This window comes from Prinia subflava, chromosome 12, assembly GCF_021018805.1.
Source record: "Prinia subflava isolate CZ2003 ecotype Zambia chromosome 12, Cam_Psub_1.2, whole genome shotgun sequence".
NCBI lineage: Eukaryota > Metazoa > Chordata > Aves > Passeriformes > Cisticolidae > Prinia > Prinia subflava.
Genome location: NC_086258.1, coordinates 19,625,109 through 19,648,296, shown reverse-complemented (window position 1 = coordinate 19,648,296; position 23,188 = coordinate 19,625,109). Strand labels below are relative to the sequence as shown.

Here is a 23,188-nt window from a genome sequence, read left to right as displayed (position 1 = left end):
TTTTAGAAACAGCAGTCTCTCTGTTTGTGCTTAGGAAGGTAGTCGATAGTTTGAGGCTTTCCAGAAGCAGCAGTGCCCTGCAGCAGCCATCACGAGAAAGGGCCAGCACAGAGCCAGGTAGGGAAAAAGATTTATTCAACATGCAGCAGCACAAACGCATTGGAGATGTATGTACAGGTAGGAGTGCTGGGGATGAAGCAGGAACCTCACCCTACAGACAAGGAACATTCATGGTTTAATTTCCAGTGCAGTATGACTGGTGCCTGTCCATGGCTGCTGCTGTTCACAGACAGCACCTGCGCTCTCCTGCCTTCCTCCAGTCACAGTGAGACCCCTGTGCAGGGCAGCGGTGACCCTGCTCCTCAGGAGACACCAGCCAGGCACTGCCCCCATGCCTGCTCTGTCTAAAGTGCTGGCAAGAACCTATCTGAGGCAGAAAGAATTCTCTCCTTGTCCCTTATCTCCCAGTCCATCAATTTAAAGCAGCTTTCTTTAGGATCCAAACAACCCATCCCTCTCCCTGCCTTCTACATGAGGGAGCTGACAAGGCTGAGGTCTCCACAAGCTTCAGACCAGGACAAGTTTGGATTCCACCTTCAGGGGCTCCTGCAGCTGCCTGGTGCCTCTTAGGAGGGTCCCAGGCTTGTGAATGCCGTTTTTCATCTCTAGGGATTTTACTGTGCAGCAGTAAAGAAAATGCAGCTATGAATAACTGCAAGCTGTGTTTGCAGCAATGGTTTTACAGCCACCCTTCATTCCAGCATCACGTTCTCCTGTGGGGTTTCCTACGTGAGGCAGGAGCCTCTCTGTACTGCTTCTCTCTGTGCTGCTCCTATTCCACGTTTGAGAAGAGCTGTTATTTGACAGCCCTGCTGGAAATGCAGAGCTGAGTGTCCAAGGACTGAGCAAGCACCTCTCCATGCTTGTATCAATGGGTGTTAAAAACTCCCATTAATTTACAACAGATTGTCTCAGAGCTCACTGAGGCACTGCTTGAGACTGGAAACTGAGAAGCAGAAAGGGGCTGCTGGAACCAAGTTTGGATATAAACCTCATTTCTCGGAGGTTGTAGCTAAGGGATCAGCTCTTCTGATCATCAGTTAGCACTGATGTCCAGCAAAACTGCTTTCCCCTTTGTGGGGACAATTGCACTTGGCCACTTAATACAGGGAACAAAGAAAATGGGGCATTAACCCAGCACATGCCCCATCACAGCCCAGGGGAGCCTTTCCTTTCACTGCCTGCTTGTTCTGTTTTAATACCCTACAGCTCTATAATTTACATCTTGTATGTCATTGTACTCAGCTCAATAAAACACAGTATTTGACTATACCAGTAACACTGTCAGCATGAGGGGACGTGAGAGGCATCTCTCCTTATCCCTGGATTCAGTCACTGGCCCTGACTAGTGATTGTAAAGACAGTTCTGTCCTCCAGAGGTGCTGTCCTCCACCACTACTGACCAATACCCTCCAGCCCTCTTTCCTCCTCACTGTGCATTTCCTCTTTTCCCCACACTATGGAATGCAATGAAGGCAAAAAAAACCCAACCCAGTATAACCATTTGCAGACAAAACTCAGCCACAGCCACCCCAAATGGGTGCCCCGGGGCAGCAGCCAGCAGTGTAAAATAAATATAACAAGTAAAGATACAGCAGTATGGCACACACAGAGCGAGGGGCTGCTTACACGGGCCCTTGGGAATGAGGCAGGAGAGGGGCAAGGGAGCTAAGTGCTATTTCAGTGTAAAAAAGGAAGCATTCCCTCATGGAGCAGCATTATTGCTCAGCATGCTCACGGGCCCGTGCGGCACAAGGAGGTCAGTCCTAGGGAGGGCTCTGTCAGGGCTCTGCACTGAGCTCGTGGCATCATCACCCCACAGCCTGTTGGGATCTCTGGACAGCAGTGCAGGAAAAGCCAACTAAATCCTCTTCTCCTGACAGGTCTTCCCTCAAAATACAATAACTTCAAGTTTAATAGAGTGGAAGATAGAACCAGATTCACCCAGAGGTCAAGGTAAAAGCAGCCAGCACTGCTTGTCACTGGCTGCCCCTCAGTTCATGCTTGGCATAAGTGTTCCAGGGCCCCTTCAAATGTGGGGCACAACATTCTGGACTAAAGCTACAAGCAGAGTGGTCAGGACATGTAAACAAAGCTGAACATCACCAGTGGATAGCATGTGTGTCCCTCCCCACGGCACATCCGTTCCAGTCCTGTGGGATCCTGCCCTGGTCCTGTCAGAGTCTCTGGCAGTGTCCTGAGGTCATAGATTCCCCCACTGCTCTACTGGGGGGAACTGATCCACTTCGCCCACTTCTGTGCTGGGCTGATCTCCCAGGGTGAAGGTCAGTCTGTACCTCAGCCTCACCTTCTCCTGCAGGAAAGACAAAACCCAAGAGCAATGTGAGAACAGTCCCAGCCCGACAGTCCTGAACAAAACACTTCACTGTGACAGCTCTACAGAGAGCACAAGACTTCTGTTGTACAGAGCAGGGGCAAGAGGGCTCAGGTTAAGTTCAGCTGTTTACAAATCTGAGTTATTCACCTTATACTTTTTATACCAAAAAACTTGTACTGCTTAGAATGGAGCAGAATGAGAAAAGCATCAATGACCTGTGAGCATAGACTGCACAGATGTGGACAGCTGCTCAGCTGCTCTCCAGAGAGCCTCAAGACTGCTGCTGGAAAAGTTCCAAAAATTAAATTCATCACATGGAGGATGATAAAACAGTTCCTGCTCTGAAAAATGCCTTGCTATGCAGTAAGCACGAGATGGAAACAGCCCTTCAATGAGGGCACCTTCATGTACCCACACAGTTTTTAAACATCCAAACATTTAAACCCCTCTGACATCCATGCTTTTATCTCAGAGCTTTCAGCTGATACTTGAAGAGCACTTTTGTTGTAATTCTCAAGTATAAACATCTGAATTTGTCAAACAATTAGAAAGTCCCTCAGCTTTGGGCTTTCAGAGCTGCCTGATTGAATGAGTGACTACAGCAAGGAGAAACAGCTTCTCAGATGCTCCCAGCATCATCAGCAGAAAGAAAAGTGTCAACCCCATTGAGTCCCTGGTCACAAGTACTTCTCAGAAAATGATGGAACTGACATGATCTGACATTTGTCTGTTGGTTCATCAAAATAGCACCAGTTAATTTAGCATTGATATAATTATCTACGCCAGGCACGCTCAGTGCACAGGGGAGTCAAACTCCTGAGGCAGCTTTGCTACCCTTTAAAGCTGAGCCTGACGTGACCCTTGCCCTTTTGCTGGAAGAAGGGTACTGCCCCTTCTCACACCTCTCCTTGCCCAAGACTGTTGGGAAGAGCCTCCCCTAGCCCTGAACTGGAACACCAACATTACATGGTAACCATTTCTGGAGGGCACATTAGAATCACACATAATTAAGGTTGGAAAAGGCCTCCAAGATCATCAAGTCCAAACTTATGGCAACAAAGAGCTGTAGCTGCTCGTATGTTTGGTCCCACCCCTCCACGGAGTTCAACTGGTATCAAATGTGTCTGAAGAGGGCAGGATAAATCCCACTGTCCCTCTCACCTTTGCAGGATTGGCCAGCAGCATGACCTGGGTGATGGCAGCTGGCGGCTGGATGGGATTGAACGGAGACAGCTCAGTGCCAGAGGGTGGCTGTAGCTTCACTTTCATGGACTGCAAGTGAAATAGAGAGCAGAACCTCAGAGATGACCTCCTGCCTTGGGGACAATGAAGGAGGCATGCACAGGCTGGGGGGACAACAGCACACATCCAAATGGAAGAGAATCAACCCACAAGTGAGGATGAGGGAACAAGAGCCAGCCCAGCTTTAAAACCACAGTAGGAACAGGCAGATCGCGACTTATCCTGTTCAGTGTTTTCTACCTCTGACAAGAACCTTTGTGTTCTGGAGAGGGGCAGAGCAGAGCCTTTGGGAAGGTCAGACCAGGCTGTCCCAAGCCCCTGAGCCCACGGATGCTGTGTCCTGTGTCCTACCTTGGGCACGGCGGCCTGCAGCACGATGTTCCTGACGGGCAGCGGCGCCGTGTTCAGCATGGACACCACCACCACCAGCACGTCCGAGCGGCCCGGCGGGCACTCCCTGGCAAAGTGCAGCAGGATCCGAAACCCGTTCTTGTCGTAGGCTGTCACGGGCAGGGCACTGCCTGCCACGGGAGAGAAGGGAGGGGAGCCAGCTTCAGGTGCAGCAGATGGTCTGAGGCAGCGTCAGGCCATCGGGATGTTGGGCTGGAGCTGCTCATCCCCTCTCTCCATTTCATCAACTTTGCCAAGAAGCTTTGCCTTTGAAAAATATCCAGAGCAAAGTGAAAAACCTGAAATACTTACTGGGTTTAATGGATTCCAAGGGAACATGGACATTGGCCAAAGAAATTTCAGGTGCTTTCATGGGGCTGCCTTGCTGCTGGAATGATGCCGGCTGGAAGAGAGGACTTCCTGATCCAGCAGTGCAGCTGCTTGGGAAGGGAGCTGGAGGGGCTGCAGAGGCAGGGGCTGGCAGCCCTGCAGGCGCTGCCAATGGGGCAGGGGTGACAGTGGTTGGCAAAGTAACCCCAGGGAACACTGAAGGTGTTGCCATGCTTTGGGTGGCACTCCTGCAAGAGAGACAGAAAAGCTGTGGTGAGTAGAGCTGGAAGTGAAGCAGGAATTTCACCAATACCCAGAGATAACAGCACATCACAAGGAGAAAGCAGCAGCCTGGAGTCAGGCTGGAGTCTGTGACTCTGCACAGTCTCACATGAGGAGAGCTACAAGGACAGGGGTGGTGGTCAGGTTGAGGTCAGGAAGGAAACGAGGCCTCTGTACCTCAGCTGGTTCCCCTTCACACCACACTTTTGGATCAGGCAACAGTACAGCTGTGTGCTCTGCCTGCCTTCTCTCCCAGAGTGGGAAACTTGTATTAGTTTGTAAACTGAAACCTCTGAGAAGAAAAACTCCAACCCCACATTTCTACCAAACCAGAGCTGAAAGTCACCCCCAAAACTTGGCACTGCAGTGAGTTTGGCTTTCTACCTGCACAGCCAAAGCAAAGTCAGGACTTGGTTACCCTTTGGCTTCTTCAAGGAGCTGTCCCAAAGCATCCATCTTATGTGACATGTTGCTCCCCACAGACGAGCTGAAGTACCCAGGAGCAGCTGGAATAGTCTTAGGAGGCCCTGCAGGGGCAGCTGGTACAGCAGGAAATACAAAGGGTGCTGAGCTTGGTGCTGGGATGCTGGGAGCAGTCTGGGAGGCTGGGAAAGCAGAAGGCAGCGTGGCTGATGTCCCACACGTGGTCTGAGATGTGTGATGGAGAAGAGGGTTCCCTGCAGGGTTGCAAGCAACAGTCACCATCTTCAGATTAAAGAAATCCAGGTCCAACTGCTCATTCTGAAAGAGAGGACAGGCAGATGCTCTAACTCACTGCTGGCCCTGATGCAGAGATGGCATTGCTCTGTTACAGAGGGACAGAGGTTTATACAAAAACAGGGGCTGGGTGACAAGCAGCGAAGTCTGCAGCCTAAGTCAGGACTACATCTAATCTGTAATTTAGGCAAAGCAAGGACTAACATATGGACAGATGGGACACTGAGAAAGCCAGGTTCAGGGACAGCTACTGTGTTTAAACAAAGCCATCCCAGATTTTAGAGCTAAGCTAGACAGCCCCTTTGCCTTTGTGTGTGATCACATGCTTCTCCAAAGTGACAGTGTGTCCTGAGACCTCCCACAATGACACTCTCTCCCTCCCTCCCCTTCCCTGAGACTCTTCCTTTGTACCTCAAACATGCTCCACTGGTTGTTTTCTGAGGTCTCCTTCCCTGCTGCAGGGGCTGGGTCATTGAGGCCTGGAGGGAAAAACAACAGGAGGAAAAAATAAATTCAGTGTCATTCCTTGGCTGCTGTTTCAGTACCATCAAAACTTGATTCAGCTCTGCCAGAGCCAAAGAACCCGATGAAACACTGAGATGGACTGCAAGTCTATGATGAGGAAGTGACTGACAGCACCAGCAGCCAACAGTCATGCCCTGCACACAGCTCTTCTGACCCATCCTGATCAGCACTGCCTTCTGCTGTTCACATCTGGGCTCCACAGACAGCATCCTGCAGGCCCCCATGCACAGCCCCTCTCTTTAGCACAGCCCCACAGTCAGGGCTGCATCTGTCCCAAACTGCAGCCTGTACACACAGCATGTCCCAGCAGTCCCAGAGATCAGACTGCAACTGCACTAAACAGTTCTTGCAGCAAGCTCTGGGAAGAGATTTTAACACTGACTCACTGACCAGGTCTAAAATTCACAATGATGCAAGGGAGTGTTCCCTGGAATCCAGGAACACGGAGAAGGCAGAGGCAACCTCTGCAAGGATGGGCTGAGCAGCCCTTCTGCAGCCCCCCAGTGTCTTACCCAAGCACAGGAGCTCCTCATCCAGCAGGGACAGGGAGTTGCTGGTGCTGCCCTGCTGAGCGGGCGCTGTTTCCTGGCCCAGGGAGCTGCTGCGCAGCGGTGCCAGCGCCTGGGGAGGAGGAGGAGGAGGCAGGATGGGGATCTCAGCGGGGCCAGGGGCGGTGCTGGGCGCTGCTGCCACGCTGCCGGGTGGGGCCGGGGCACTGCTGGCCTCCGGGCCAGCCAGGTCAATGAGGGTGTTGAGGTTATTGGTGGAGTTACTCCCTGCAGCAGACAGGAGAAGAGCACTACTAGGAAAGAAGGCAAAAGGCTCAGAGCAAACCCTGGGTGCGGAAGAAATTAGCAGAGAGATGGTTTAGATCCTCATCTGAGCAGGGCTTATGGTTCTTTGTAACAGAGAAAGGATATTTGCTGTCTGGACTATGTAAATTAACACAGACACTTAAAGAATTTCCACATGAAAATCTGCTGCAATCACTGCTCCTTCCCCAGTGCTTCACAATTCATGATCTCTTCAAAATCTTTTGAACTCAGATGAGGCTTTGGGAGATCCTATGGCATTATACTAAACAGAGACTACAGTCAGCTGGAGAGTTGAAGGAAATTCATCCCATCTCAATCTTCATATTTAGAACAGTCTCGTCCCAGTAAGATGCTGCCAGGCAGCAGCAGAAGTGTTTGAGTCCCAAATGGTAATTCTGGCACACTCCTGTCCAGAGCTTTCCATGGTGAAGCTGAAGTGTAAAGTGGACAACTGGCCTGAATTCACAAATGGAATTACTTGCAAAACCAGGAAAAGGACCCCTGGTCCAGCTCCTACTCTTCAGCTCTTGTGTTTTTGATAAAATTATCTTCTTCTTACACATTACCATTAAGAAACAGGACAAATGTGGGGAGGAAAATGTATGAGAACTTCCAGTCACACACACTGCTCACATACAGATTTGCTACTGATGTCATTGAGGGTTTCAATAATATGGACTGAGCAATGGAGAATGCAAAGCTGCAGCACTGCTGCTCCTGTCCAGAATCATTTATCCACTGCTCTGCAGCCTTCTTGTTCCCCTCTGATTCACAAACTGTTGGCCACAAGAACCATCAAAAGCTACTTTAACAAGACAGGAAACATTGCTCAAAAGACTTAGAATTGCAGGATTCAAAAATTAAGCAGTTGGCTTCCCAGGAACTCACCTTCCACAGACATCCCAGGGAGATCCACTTCACCATTGATCACTTGCCCCTCTATTATTTTTTTATAGGAATTTATCACACGTGATAAATTGTCACTGGCCTGCAGAATATCCCCTACAAGAGAGACAAAAATGACCTCCAAGGCTTTAGTCACTTTGCTCCCACTAATGTTGAGAGTGCTGAGTTGTCAGCTAAATAATCAGCAAGAAAAACCATGAATATTTGGCTATGAGCTCCATCACTCTGCCAGTGCCACATTTCTATGAGCAATACTCTGACCTTTTCTAGCTCTACAAACAAGAAAAAAAAGACCCAAAGATTGCTCCCCACAGCAACTCCCCTCCCCTCCCAAAGCAGCAGCTGCCCTCCATTACTGCTCCCACCCTCCTGAAGCACCAGCTTCACTATCCAGTGTTTGCCTGAACTGAAATGAGAAGCACAAAAAGGGGAGGATTGTCCTTTATCAAAGCAACAGGAACTCAGAGTGAGGAGATGACATTACAACTGAGCCCTTACAAAGGCAAGGAGCACAAAAGCAATTTAAAAAGGACAAGTGTGGCTTAGTTTACCCAAACTGCTGTCGTTATCCTCTGTCTCACTGGCCAGCTTGAACAGTGTCCGTCTTTTGGTTTCACACCTTTCGTAGAGCTCCTGGAAGACAGATTAGGACAAAGGGTTTCACTAGCCAGGAGCCACTGCCAGGAGCACAGAATGACCCCCAGAACAGACCAGTCTCACTATGCTGAGTGCCAGTGTGGCTGCACAGCCAGGACAGCTCTGTGCCCAGCTCACAATGCTGAGCAACCCTGTGTGAGCTTGGGGTAACACAACCTGCATTCCCAACACATCTCTGTCCTTCCTCACATCAGCACTTATGGCAAGTTCCAGTCCAAAAGAGATGTTCCTTCCTTGTATAGTAGTCCCTAAAAGCCTGGGGAAGAGCAGAACCATGCTTCAGCAATTAGGCTTCAATTGTGTTGCAACCACTACTGAGTCTGCAACCACAGAGCAAAAGGGTGGCAACAACAAAATGGTTCACAGAAACAAACAAGTTTCTTAAGCATCTTACCACTGTTTAAAGACCTTGTTGTTAAAAATAAGTGGGTTTAATTTTTTAAATGAGATAGTGTGTGATTCTTAAAGGCTCTGGGCCTAGCAAGTCATCCCTGCTGGTAGTTTCAATTTTCACTTAGCTGATGTTCTAATCCTATAACATGAGCTAAAACTCTTCCTCTGAAGGGGAGGGACTATTTTGTGCCCCATTCAGCCTTTAGTTTATTCATCTACAGTGCTGCAAGGGACAGTTATGACCTGCAATCTGTGTGTCCTTATAGGATGCAGAATTACAAACTGCAGCTTCTTGGTTCTGCCATATTGCATCTTTGGAGAACAGGTGCATCTCACTTCAAGCATACACAAAACTGAGCTACTCCCCACCCAGCATTTTGGTGGAAGGCACTAAAAACATGGATATTTTCTTGCCTGCTGTTTGCAGAAACTGCTCCTGTTTCTCACCACTGCTCTCCATCCTACTGCAGTGTTTGTAATTCTCTGCAAAGCTCAAGTCTGTAAGAAAGGACTGACTCCAGGATTGCTGGGAAGAAGGTGCAGCTCAGACCCACCTTCATGAGCTCCCTGTCAGCCTCTGATGAGTCCTCTTTGCTGTAATGAACCAGCATCTCATTCAGCAGCTTCACATTGTTGTTCACCTCCTCCAGCGTGTGCATGCGCTTTGTCACCTTCTGGATGCGAGCCTCATCCTTCAGGGTGGAACAGACAGAAAGGGTGAGGTTCCCCCCAAAAGCTCACAGGAACACAACCACAGGTATTATCTGCAAACGTGTCAAGTAATGGCTATTTAAGGTTAAGCTAGAAAAAAGCAAACAAACCCCTTCTTCAATCATGTCAAGCTTTGTTTATTTTATTGCTTTTCACCACCATTCTGAAATCACAGGCAAAACCCCAGATTTCCAAAAAGTCTCATTAAACAGACTTCAGTGTATAATTACACCACTAAAATGTTCCCAGAAGTTTCTTTCTGACCTTTTCAGAAGATTTATTTTTGTTCACTTGATGCCATTGAACAAAAGAGATGTGTTTGAAGCAAAACATTTACTAGGAACAACAAGCACACTGGTGGAAAATGTCCACCCCTCTCTGATTGGAGATTCCAACTGAAGATGCAGGAGAGTCTGCCCTGGGGACAAGAGGAGCTTGAAGGAAATATCCTGGTAACCTACACAACCCCTACAGTCCAGGAGGTATCCTTTTATTTGCCAGGATCCCAGTGAGTCATTTCCTGGACTCCAGAGTTTGGAATGACTGCCATGGGTGGATGCAGCACAGCTCTACAGACAGGAAGGCATTTCCATGAACTTGTTTGTGAGAAGAGCCAGTCCAGTGACTCAGTCCTCAGCATCCAGGGGTGGTACCATGATGCTCCCACCAAACCTTGAAATCCCACTTTGAATGATGGGAATGTGGTTAATTACAACAAGAGACATTCAATTCCTGCCCCATCCTCCACCAGAGACACCAACTGTGGACATTTCTGTGACACAAACATCTCCTAGGTACAAGCTAGAGACCAAATCCTAAGCTCTCCACCATTTGAGGTCAAATTGCTTAAATCCTGGAAAGCAGACTGCTGAGCTGAAGCAATCCTACAGGAATTTCAGGAATTTCTTACCTCTTTTACCATGGATTTTATAAGTTTGTTGGCCTCTTGTAAATCATCTGGGTTTTTGCTTTTCAGCAGCTTGGCTAGAAGCTGAAAGACAAGAAGATGATAGTCAGGAAACAAATAAAGACCCTTGTGCAAAGGGAAAGGAATCTATATGAACAATTCAGGGGAAAAGGTATACATCCCAGTATTACAAAGCTTCCATAGTTACAGAGACTACAGCAGGAGTCATTTAGAGTTTGTTATCTATGTGAGTTCCTGCATTCCTGCTTTTACACAGGACATACTCTGAAATCTCAGAGACTTCTGGCACGAGATAGTTATTCTTCCTATACATTATTTTTCCTCCTGTGTGTGAAACATTCTCTGCTTTCCAGTACTTCAGTAGGATGGCACGTTAACAGAAGTAACACCATAATTGTAACACAGACAAGAACTGGAACTTTAGGTTCAGCAGGTGGACAAAGCAGTGAACCCTGCAGAAGTACAGACCATCCCTCCCCAAAATAAAACACACATCATTATACTTTGCTTCCTTATTCTAAATGTGCACCAAGTGTTCACTTTTCATGAGTGATTTTGACACAAGTCTTTACTGTACCTTGGATTTCTCCTCATCATCAAACACGGGGTTCTTGGGACGAGGCGGTGGGGAAGGGATCAGTGTTCTGTCTGCAGGAATCACGGGGTCAAACATGACAATCCCTGAAGGCAGGAAGGGAACAGGGGGTCAGCACACACACACTCACACAGGCAGGGCACACAGGTACTCCCAGGCTGTCAAAGCCAACACACACCTGCCCTTGGCACTGCCCCGCTGTTCCAGTGAACAACACATCCAAATCCCTCAGCTGACTTTTAGCTGGATGTTCTCCCAACCCCACAACATGAGCTAAAACTCTCCCCCTGAAGGGGAGGAACCATCTTCAGCCCCTTTCAGCCTTTAGTTTATCCATCCACAGTGCTGCAAGGGACAGTAATGACTTGCAATCTGTGTGTCCTAATAGGACAGGATGGTTTCCAGAGCTTTCATGGAATCTATTTTTCTTGTGAAGCTACAGAGTTTTATTCATTGTGCCTACACAAGAAATGTGTGTCAGCTGAACTAAAGGAAAAGCTGCAAAGCCATTTAGTTAAAAGAACACAAAAAGCTACTTGGAAGCTCTTATTTCACTTTAAATTAGACTTGTTCAAATAATCTAATAACTACTTCCACAAAAAAAAAAAAAAAAAAAAAAGAAGAACCTTAAAAAGGCCCTTCAAACCAAAACAAAGTATTTGCAAGGTATTTCACTAATTTAGTTAACAGAGTCAACCCAACCCTGCCCAAGGCATTTACACAAAACGAAAAGCTTTTCAGAGAATTTCTCCCTTGTTCCATCTCCCCTCAGAGCTTGCCTTGACCCCATTTAACTAGAAGCTGGATATTTTGTGACACTCTTGCTCAAAGCCCAGGCTGGAGAGAACCCATGAGCGAGCATTTGACTCCCTACCTTGTCTCTTCAGCATGTAGTAGGCATCCTTGATTTTGGATTCCTCTGGCAATGCCATAGTCCAGCTGTACAGCAGTTCAATGACTTTGGACTTCACCTTCTCTGAGACTCGGTCTCCCAGGTACTAAGTGTGGGAAAAAAGATCCAAAATCTTCATGTTCTTAATCTCTCTTTAAAAATAAAGCTCTGTGGAAGCTCTGTGAAATACATTCAAAGGTGTATGATCCAAGTTCCAAGATAATCTAAGGTACATCTCACCAGGAGGAAAAATTACTCCTCTAATAGATTTGAAATAACAGTGAAGAGAAGCTTTGTGATTATCTTCAGCAAAAAAAAAAAAAAAACAGCTATTCTGCTGGCTCCAGGATTTTGCTATTTTAAAAATTACAGCAATACAGAGAACCACCCCCTCCTCTGTCTTATGGGAAAGACTATGGGAATGCATTGCTGCATCAATCACACCACAGGGAAGATTTTCAGCACATTAAACTCATCATGAATGTTGAAGGACTTAGCCTGGCACTCCTTACACAGCAGGTCAGCAGAATGAGGACTAGAACTCCGTGGAGTGTTGTCAAACCTCTTGTTTTAACCTCTGCATCACATTTCTCTTCCACCATCACTGGAGTTTTGTTTTTTAAAACAACACAGCCCAAGTTTTAGAAGCCCTTGAGTTACCTGAATTAGAACAACCCAGAGGCTGCATAGTGACAGCAAATTAATACAAATTCCTGTGAAATTTAGTAAGGCATTAAAAAAAATCCAAACAACAAGAGCTTAGCTAGCAAATGCTCTTGAATACAGACTAAAAAGTGTAATGAGCCAAAGAGAACACTGTAAATGTTTTGAATGCTGCCTGTAGCTTACAGAGGTCAAACAAAAAGCAGCTACAGCTGTAAGGCTCAAGGACTAACCTTTGGAGACACAACTTTTATTAACTCGTTTAAAAAGCGAAACTTCCCAACTTCATTATGAAATCTTCTCCCGCAATTCTTCATACAAGCTTCCAGCACCTGCATTCAAGGAACAGAAACGGGCTGAAAGCAACACCAAAACCCTCCAATAACAGTGTGTGTTCAGCTTAGAGGGGAGGTGAAGGGCCCTTGTCAGTGAGACAAGTATTCCTGCTCCATGGGGACATCAATCTCTCATCTGTAGGGATGACACATCAAGGCAGGCCGGTGTCCAACCCTCAGCCAGGGGTATCTGGGTCTGTGTTATCTCAATACTTGGCCTCAACAACAAACACAAATCTTGTCTGAAGATAACAAAGGAAAGCAGCTTAAACTAACCCAGAGTTGTTGGACACTTTAGGGATGGAACTGCTCCTTCCCAGGGATCAGGGCACTCAGCCCCAGCTGGACACACCCTGTGCCCTCTGTTCCACCCAGGGGATGCAATAGGATATTGCCTGGATTGCAATAGGATATAGGATGCCTGGATTGCAATAGGATATTGCCTGGATTTAGGAGGAGGGGTAAGGACTACCTACTGTCAGGGCTTGCACTGCCTCCCATTCCTGTGGGGACTGGATTTTATGAGCCAGGAGTCTCACAGCTATCTGCGGCCTGGAACAGAGCAGGTAAACACCACAGAGGATTTTCACACTTTCACAAATTCTGCTGTTTAAACAAAGCATCTTGCAAGTGAAGATTTTAAAGATAAGAAGCCCCACCAGCACTATCAGTGATAACCCCATTTTACAGATTGGCAAATGGAATAATTTGGGCCAGATGAGGACCCTGGAGCTACAGAACCTGAAACTAGCAGCAGATTGAGAATTCCCAGTTTCCCAGAGCTCAGTCTGGATTAGCCATGCTGCCTTTCACAGGAGAGGCAGCATCTTCTCTCTGTTGTAGCCAGCTCCTCCTTGTGATATCAGTATATATAAAAAAATAATGTAAATGTTTGATAATGAAATTTCACACTTTAAACTGTGAACATTAATTTATTAAGTCTAGAGCACTTTGGGACACCTACCCTTCAAGCTCCTTGTTGATTTGGTCACAGAATCCGATTATGTATTCCCAGTCTTCTTGCCTGTTGGATGGGTTGGTGGCTTTATCTTTGGCAAAGGAAAGAGAACATATTACCAACCAAGAGAAGAAAGACTATTAAAGGTCACACATTTCCTAGAGAAAAGCATCTGACATCTATTGCCAGCTCTAAAAAAGGAGCAGGAAGTTCATACATGGTATGTCTGTTCAGGGAAAAGGGTGTGTCCAAGCTGAGACATCCAAACATCCACTAAGAACCACTGCTTTCCAAAGGAAACAGGTGCCAAATCTCAAGTATTTAGAGACAGGCTATTCCCACATCCTAAAGGAGAGCACAGGATAAAATATTTCAGCTCACAGTTTCCTCTGCCTGAAACGCTGTCTCTTTCTATTTGGATGTAACATTAAACTCTTTAAAGGTTAAACCCTCACACTTTCTACATATGAAATTATTTTTGTATTCCCTGGAAATTTTGAAGAAGCAAGAGCTGGAACATCAGATGTTTAATATCAGTCATTTAGCATTAGCACTTGCTTTTGGAGTGCCAGCTGATTTGATTGATTCCTCAGCATTCCTCCTGGGATTTATGAACTGAAATTTATTATTACACATGGAGTTCTTCTTGCAAGTAATAAACACTGCAGGCTGCACCTGAGCAGGAACTCAAATTCTACATGCTGAAGCCAAGGGATGAATGCTTTACAGACAGGGCTGTTTCAGGCTCCTGAAGGATCCTCCCTTAGCAGCAGGACCTCACTGTCTGTACTGATTGCAGGGCACTGAGGCTGTCAGCATCTCTTTGGTTAGGAATGCATCTTCTCCATGTATTTCACTTAACCCTGATGCAGCAATGAATTTACAGGAGATCAGATTCTTGCTTTAACCTAATTTTCCAGCCAAGATGATCAGACATGATGGGTTTTCTTTCTTGTAAGGGAAGAAACAATGCACTGTACCTGTCCCTATATATCTAAGAGCTGGTATTTAAGAAATCTTCCTAAAAATTTTAATATAATGGAAAGAGGTTTAGGACATTAAATATTGCTTAGTCAGATAGTATAGAGCAGGGGATGAAGGGCAGGAAAAAACCCAGCACATATCCCTGTACTTTCATCTCAGAGGGAAGCATAACAAAACAAACACATGCTGCATTATCAAGTGTCATTTTTTATCATCATTAAAACATAACTTTTTAGCTTTCCAGAGACAGCTAAAACCAGCTGTCAGGCATCTACTGCAAACCCCCCCTTTCCCAGTGCACCTCAGCCCTCTTACTGTGCACATCCTGCAAGGGTTGCTCAGGTTTTCCTCCTCACTGAATGATACTTGTAAAGCAAGTAAATTTTTCCATGGCTTGCATGCTAAAATATTCCACAGGTGAATCTCTATGCCCACTGCTGACCTTCATGGGACCCTGGATAAGCAGAAGACAGCAGCCAGGGAGGAATAACTGCAAGATAATATCCTGTAGAACTCGCTGAGCTACCAGGCTGGTCTTAAACTCAAGAGATTCAAGGGAGCTCTGTTTAAAAGACTCCTCCTGCAGAGCCGAACAACTGTTCCAAACATGTGGCACCTAAACCTTATTACCACATTTCCAAGTGATGAACATCACAAAACCATGGACTTACAACAATCTAAAGCCTCTTCATGCAAGTCACAAGCACTGTGGTGGTTTGGTGCTCCAAAGCACCTCTTGTGCTCAGCAGGCCTGGATGAAAAACACCCAGCTCCTGGCTGGAATTAAGGGAATTTACTTAATAAATGCAGCAAGAGCACAAACAGATAAGGACACACAACCAGTTGGACTCTGTTGGCTGCATATTCTGAAGTCAAGAAAATGATGTGGTACATCATTTTACATTTACAAACAGGAAAATGTAACTAAGATTTCCATGTTCAAAGTGTTAATTTTAAAGCTGTTCCAAATATCTCCAACAACTTTTTGCAATGACACTGGATTATTTCATGCTCTCAGACTCCCCTAATTTTTTTCTGCAAAAGCTCTCACACAAAGACAGTGAAGTCTCAGAAGGAGAGAGCGACTGCCAAAGGGAAGTGCTGTTCCACATGAAGAAACTCCCTCTTTCCAACATCCATAAAACCTCCATATGAAACCTCGATTCATAAAAGTTAATGGGCTTGATCACAAGCCCTGCCCTGGCTCTGGAGATTGATGTGTTGGCATGACACAACACCACGGGGTGCATGGATAGCTGTTCCCAGGCTCAGCACAGCCACACGGACTCAGCATCCCAGCGGAGCGGAATCACCTCACTTCACCTCTCCAGCCCTACAGCAAGCTGTGTCACATCCATCAAGCTGTGACTTAAAATCCTCTTTATTTTTACGCAGAATGCTTAAAATGTGGGCAAGGAGCTCATCTGGGCTGCTTTATAATTTTATAGATATTAAAAACAAACAAACAAATATATAATATGTATGCTGCTTCAACCCCTATGTGAAAGGATTCACTCCAGGATGAAGAGTTGGTGCTCTGGAATATCAAGTCCTTGGCTCTTCTGTTGAAACTGCCAACCAAGGCCCTTTTGGTACCAGTTATTCCAGAGACACTTGTCCACCTGGTCCCCTCCTGAAAATCCCATTTCACACTGGCAACCACATGAATCTAAACTAGCAATCTGGGACTGAAACCTTGGCACTACCTCTGTCCTGCCACCATTTCTGTCTCAGTTTTCAGCTTTTTTAATGTGCTTAGGACAAACAAAGCAGCTTCACACCCACCCTGAGTATCAGAGGCACTCAGCCATCAGGTGCTCTGCCAGACTGAAATGCTAATGAGGGCACATTCAGATTAATAATTAGATACAAAACAAAGGTGTTTGTTTTCTCTAGAGAGAAACGATGCTGGAATGCAGAGAACCACAGAGCAGCTAGAATGAAGAGAACCACAGAGCATAACTGGCTGGTAATGAAGGCTCCTGTTTTGCTAGGTTCACTTCTCTACTGAGATGAGCCAAAAGCCTAATAAAGAGTTTCCCCAGGTCAGGCTTATCCTATGATTCCGTGCCCAGGCATGTCCAGTCTAACAGTCAGACTCTGCAGTCCTGAGCAGAAAAGAATGCTGAGCCAGAAAAACCAAGGAAAAAAGAAATTAAGACAATTATAATATTTTATCCATTTGCATCTGTTCCACAGTGGAACACTGCCTTAGCCTGACATGAGTGGGATACAAGAAGCTTCCTTTTGGATGCAGCAGAAAAAGCAGCATTGGCTGCAAAGGCTCCAGTTGTGTTTGTACAACTGACATTATCTCCTAACCTTCTTCTGTTTCAGCTGAGAGGAGAAGCAGAGCCTGCCAGCCAGGGGGGGACAGGAAGGATCACCTTCTCTCATGGCAGCTGCCTGGAATGAGGCACGACGTGCAGATGCCAAATCATCCCAGGCTGAGGTGCAGCTCTCACTGCAGCAGCAGGACACGAGAATGATGTTACTTCATGGGTCTGTGACTCCACCTGATGCCAGAGGCAGGGCAGCAGGAGACTGCACACCACCACAGGGAAAAACCCAAACATTTTCAGTAAGAAATTCTCCACCTTCTCGAGGCTGGGAAGTTGGCTGTGCTGCCGAGCTGTTCCCTTGGGAAGGGCGCAGCATGGCACACCCTCAAGGCTGGCATTAGCCACGGCTTTGGCACGATTACAGAAAAAACCCCTCGGGAGGGCAGGTGAAAGGCGGGAGCTGCAGCAGCGCTGCCTGCCCGGCCCCAGCGGTACCTCCCGGGCACGGAAGGCTCCGCGCTCCCCACGATGGGAGGGGCGATACAGCCACAGCAGCAGCGATCCCTGTAGCAGTGACCTGGCATAAAAGCATCCTCCTACATCAGAGCAGCACTCAAGCCTTGAGAAATGTGTGCCCCTCTGCAATCGGGCTCGCTGCAATGCTTCTCACAGTGAGCAAGGCCTTTCCAGCTCTTCCCTTTAGCCCCCTGGCCAAGGACACATCACCTCTCCCTTAACTTCCTCAATTAAAAAATATCCCCACAAAACAAGCAGTCGGGAAGCATTCCAGGCTCTACAACCCAAAATATCCTTCCTACTAAAGATATTTTCACACACAAACTGAACTGAGTGAGTCAGCTCTCCTCAGAGGAAGATTGCGAGGAAGGGATGTGGGTGTTCCTTCTTGTGTCTCACAGGCTGCAACAAAAGATATTGACAAATTGTGGGAGTTCAGAGGGGAAGGAAAACCGGTGAGGGGACAGAAGGGACTGAGCTAAAATGAGAAGAGCTGAAAACATCTTTCAGCTAGTAACTCATATAACAGATCATGACAGCATGTACATGTTTGAATTTTATATAAAAAATACCAAGAAAAAGGAGAAGTATCTAGTCTCGTTTATGGAAGGATAGCTCCAAGGTAAGAGGATTTGCACTCTGAGGTATTTGGGGTAATGACCATCTTCTGCTGTTTGCCCAGTGCCTGACTAGCTGGAACTCCACTTGCTGCCATAATCAATTATTAAAAAAAGAAGAAGAAAATCTAGGCAACAGGCTATGATGTGCATCATGGCCTGCCAGGGACAGCAGCAGGAGCTCCTGTGTGTGGAATATATGAAAAATAATTACAGTTATGACTGATTCATTCAGGAATCACATCCCAGTGTTCTGTTTTGTGCCAGAGCCCAAATGACACGGGCAGCAGGGACAGACACACAGGCAGGGGACACCCAGCAGGGGCTGGGCATCAACAAACAGCGGGGTTTGTCCCCTCTAACTTTTGTCAGCGTTTAAGGTACCTTATCCTGACAAAGGGTTTTGATACATTCCAGCCTGTACGGAATGGATGGCCACAACTACCCTGAAACTTCAGGCAGGCACAGAGCAGGATTTGTCTGCTTGAAAATCACAGTTGTGTAACAAATGAATACAATTCATCTGGGAAACCCCACAATTCTGAACCTCACGAACAGCACTCAGGCTGTACACTCGGCGGGCCACAACCCAGGCAAAGGAAGAGACGGGAGGGACAGACAGGAAGCATGGACAAGAACCTTGACCCTTTATGGACAAGAATAAGCGTCAGCCTGGCAGGTGCTGAGCAAGGCGAGCCGCAGCCCTGCCCGCTGCCCCCATCTCCCACGGGGAGCCGGTACGGGCCCCCCCCGCTGCCGCGCCCCACACCGAGGTGACCGCCGGGAGGGGCGGCCCGGCCCTTCCCCCGGGAATGCAAATCCTCGGGCTGCTGAGACCCCGAGCCCGGTGTGCTGAAACTCCCCGTGCCCGGGGGGCTGCGCCAACCCGCCCCGAAGGCGCTGTCACCCCCCGGCCTCCCCGGGGCTCCTGCCCGGCTGAGGGGGTGGCGGGGCCGGGCGAGCGGCGGCTGCAGGGAGGAGCTGGGGACCGGCTAAGGGGCCGCCGGGCAGCGGTGCCGGGGGTCAGAGGGGGTCGGAGGGGGCCGGGCGGTGCCCCCGCGCCCGCGGTACTCACTCAGCCACGACTCCAGGCTCTCCCCCTCAGCCTCCGCCATGTTGCCGGAGCGACCCGGGGCCCCGCCCCGCCCGCGCGAGAGCCGCGCGAGGGAGGCGGGGCCTGTTCTGACCCCGCCCCAGCCGGGCAGGCCCCGCCCCTCGCGGCGGCGCGCGCAGGGAAGATGGCGGCGCCCAGCGCGGCGGGGCTGGGCCGGCGGCTGCGGGCCTGGCTGCCCCGGTGAGCGGCGAGAGGGGCCGGGGGCTCCCGGGGCTGCTCCGCACTGCGGAACACGGGAAGCACGGGGGGAGGCCGGGGGCGGCTCGCAGGGAGCACACGAGGGGCGCGGGGAGGGTGCGCGTCGCACAGGGAGCGCACGGACAGGTCGCCCGCCTGTTTGTGCCGGGCTCGTACAGGCGTAGAACTGTCAAGGTTGAAAGGGACCTTTAAGGTCATCCAGTCCGACCGTGCACGCAACGCTGCCGTTTTAATCCCTAAACCCCAGCCCCAGGGATGGTGACTCCCCCCGCGCAATGCCTGGCCACGGGAGCAGTGAAAACAGGGACAGAATCCCGCACCGGGCTCCTCGCCCCTCTGCCACGCCACGCCTCTCGCATCTAGCGTGTCCTTGTGAGACGTGTTCACCTCTGTCCACATCTGTCCACATCTGTGTGCCTCCTGCCGCGGCACAGCGCTGTCTCTGTCCTTGCAGGATAATGCCGGTGAGGTGGAGCCGCTACGACCACAGCTACCTGGAGCCTGAAGCGAAAACAGAATTGTATCAGAAACCTTTGGAGGAGCTGACTGAGGAGGAAAGGGAGCAAATGGAGCTTAAGGCTGTTCGACTCATCAAAGCTGCTCCTCCCACTCTCTCCAGTTCCGTGTTCAGCGACCCCATGGTCAGGTCAGAGAAAGCAGCAGCTCCTTCTCTCTCAAAAATGCCTGGGAGCTGTGCTGCCCTCCTCTACCTTCACCTGCTGGCTGCACATCACCTTTTGTTACAATCCCTATATCCTGGGTTAATCTTTTCCTATCAACGAGTCCATTGCCCTTCAGTGATTAGAAATAATTATTGCAGATGTGGCAGCAGCCACACTTAACCATAGGAACAGCACAAAGGGATGCGGGTGGGGGGCTTATTTCTGTGACAAAATAAAGAATTCATATCAGATCCTATTTGATTTTGTGTTTACAGTAAATTCACCAATATGATGATGAAGAGTGGAAATAAAGTGCTGGCCAGAAGCCTCATGTCTCAGGTAAGAACTCATGTTTCTTCTTACTATTCTTACTTCTACTATGTTAAAACTAGACAAAATGGAAGGCTGGTATGTCAAACCCACTGGAATTACCAGAACTCAGGTGGTCCATCTCTGTCACCCTGATTGTTTTGCTCTGCTGCATGTTGCTCACAGCATGATTCCTCTGATAAACCATGATTTGTTTGATAAAATGTACATTGCCCCAGCCTCGTTAGCTCACAGACCAGCAGGTGACAGCTGCATGGAGAACTTTCTCTTTCCATTCTTCAGTATCCCTGTGTCCTTTTGTACTGCATAAACACAGAGAATACCCTTAAAAAAGCATAATTTTCATTAAAGATCATCTTTGCAGCTCTCTGTCATGCCTTACCCTCTGTACAACTTGCCCTTCAAGTCCCACAGATATGTCACCTATGTGACACAGCTTTGAGCCTGCCCTGACCCACAGCAACTGGAATTAACTGATGGCCCCATCTGGTCTGTTCCACCCTTGAAACCCCTTGAAACAGGAACACATTTTGCCCAAATGTTCCCAGTTAACTGCTGATACCTTGTTACAGAAAAGCACAGGGCTCTGGGCTCTGGAGTCCAGGAGAGGATGCTCAGTGCACAGACCCCTGTCCCTGGTTCCACTTTGTCCCTGCCCTTCCCTGGCCCAGGTTTGTGCTCCTCATCCCTCTCATCCGAAATGCAATGACTGATAAAAGAGACTGAAAAGGTGCAAGAGGTGAAGTAAGGCTTGAGTTAAAGAATTTAAGAATGGGTCTTTTGCCTCTGGGGCTGGAGGACCAGCTGCTCACGTGAAAATGGGGTGCCTGTAAAAGTGATGTAACCTCAGGGAGTGGGAAAATCCATCTGTTCTGTTTGTCTTCTTTCTTCCAAGACTCTGGAGGCCATTAAAAGGAAGCAGCTGGAGAAGTACCACAAAGCTCCAGAAAATGAGAAGGAGGCAATTGAATGCAACCCCTACGTCATTTTCCACCAGGCTCTCAAGAACTGCCAGCCCATCATCGGGCTCAGCAGCATCACCAGAGGAGGCAAAACCTACCAGGTGAAAGGGGGCCTGGGAGCACATCTGGTGGGGAGACAATTAACTAGAGAGGCAGATGAACTGGTGTCCAGCTCATCAGCTCAAGATCATCTCTCCTTTGAAAGAGCCACTTTGCAATCTGGAATAAAACAGTCCCTAGAAACTGTCCAAAATCACCCACCTCTGAGTATTGTGCTTGCCCTGTAACAGAATCATTAAGGTTGGAAAAGACTTCCAAGATCAATCAAGTCCAGCCATTAATCAGCAGCAGTCTCTGGTTCTCTGACTGATTAGATGTGAGGAGAAATACACAGCAAGTATTTTCCAAAGAGGCAGAGACCAGCAGCAAAAAAATTGGTAATCTTTGGACTCCCAGTCCCATCCTTTCCACTGCACTGTGTTGCTTGGGGAGAGGTCCCAAACCCCTGGGGCAGGTCAGTGTAGCAAAATGGGTCACCTAGATCCAGTGGGATATTTAAAACATGAGCAGAATCTGTCTCTGAGTGCAGGCTCTGCAACCCTTGGGGCCTGAAGGAGAGGTGAGATACGGAGGCATTTGGAATGAGATGATCTTTAAGGTCCTTTCCAACTCAAACCATGCTGTGACTGTGACTTTTCTGCATTCAATGCAGAGATGGGGTGACCATCTCCCATCTCTACTGACCCAAACCAGCCCGGACCAGCTCCCAAACAGGCCAGAACTTCCATTTTGGCAGCAGTGGCCAGTTCGTAGGGACAGAGCAGGGGATCTGGCAGGGCTCAGCTGCAGAGAGCAGCCCAGTGAACAGCTGCAGTGCAGCTGGTGCTGTGTGGCTCCGGGGAGGAGCAGGCTGCTGATCCCTGGCTCACCCTTCCGCAGGTGCCCGTCCCGCTGACGGACAATCGGAAGCGCTTCCTGGCCATGAAGTGGTTGATCACCGAGTGCAGGGAGAACAAGCACCGCCGCACCTTGATGCCAGAAAAGCTCTGCCAGGAGCTGCTGCTGGCCTTCAACAACGAGGGGCCCGTCATCAAGAAGAAGCACGTCCTGCACAAGATGGCAGAGGCCAACCGGGCCTACGCCCATTTCCGCTGGTGGTAGGACCCTGCGTGGGGCACGCTGCCACAGCCAGGGGAGCACAGCCCCAGGGCTGCCAGCCTGGGAGTGGCAAAGGTGGAATGTCCCTTGCAGGCAGCTTCTGATCTAACCCAGGGAAAGCTCACACCATCCTCACGAGGTTCTTTTTTCTTTGTGCTTGTTTGGATGGGGGAAGGGGGAATCTGAGTTAGCAGCCCCAGCAGGGCTGCTCCAGTTATTTCATAATCCTTTCCCTGTGAAGACAAGCCTTAGATGTTTTTCTTACAGCAATGCTAAACAAAACCATCTTCCACTTACCTGTTTCCTGGGGATCTGAAAGTCTCTCTGCTCTTCAAATCAGCAATGCTTTTGGCTGCAGAGCTAAGAGCAGAGGTGGATCTTCTTCTACAGGGCTTGGTACAACAGGCAATAAAAGGCCCTTTTTGATTTTTAGTTTTGGTCATCAGGAACATCGTCTGCACAGATTTGATGGGAATTTTGACAAAATAAAACCAGTTTTATGGGAAAGGTTTCCTGATTCCAGACCTTTTTCTCTGTTGCTCCAGCTGGCCTGTTTGTGTAAAGCCCTGAGGCCCTAGACTGGAGCAAACACTGAGTTATCACAGCCTTAGGGCTTCAGCCAGGAGCA

General features: G+C 48.4%; 2 protein-coding genes across 2 annotated transcripts; one reads left to right on the top strand and one right to left on the bottom strand.

Moving 5' to 3' along the window:
- Positions 1–113: 113 nt before the first annotated feature.
- GGA3 (golgi associated, gamma adaptin ear containing, ARF binding protein 3) lies at positions 114–19,317 on the bottom strand. Its single transcript, XM_063408991.1, has 17 exons — positions 19,212–19,317; positions 13,744–13,828; positions 13,256–13,331; positions 12,678–12,776; positions 11,764–11,887; positions 10,872–10,975; positions 10,277–10,357; positions 9,210–9,347; positions 8,157–8,238; positions 7,588–7,701; positions 6,397–6,660; positions 5,771–5,838; positions 5,061–5,383; positions 4,343–4,608; positions 3,992–4,161; positions 3,560–3,670; positions 114–2,374 (listed from the first exon to the last, which is right to left on the bottom strand). Exons 1-17 carry the CDS (start codon positions 19,249–19,251, stop codon positions 2,264–2,266), a joined length of 2,256 nt encoding a protein of 751 aa, XP_063265061.1. The 5' UTR covers positions 19,252–19,317; the 3' UTR covers positions 114–2,263.
- MRPS7 (mitochondrial ribosomal protein S7) lies at positions 19,304–23,067 on the top strand. Its single transcript, XM_063408994.1, has 5 exons — positions 19,304–19,430; positions 19,903–20,094; positions 20,386–20,449; positions 21,336–21,503; positions 22,342–23,067. Exons 1-5 carry the CDS (start codon positions 19,375–19,377, stop codon positions 22,561–22,563), a joined length of 702 nt encoding a protein of 233 aa, XP_063265064.1. The 5' UTR covers positions 19,304–19,374; the 3' UTR covers positions 22,564–23,067.
- The last annotated feature ends 121 nt before the right edge of the window (positions 23,068–23,188 follow it).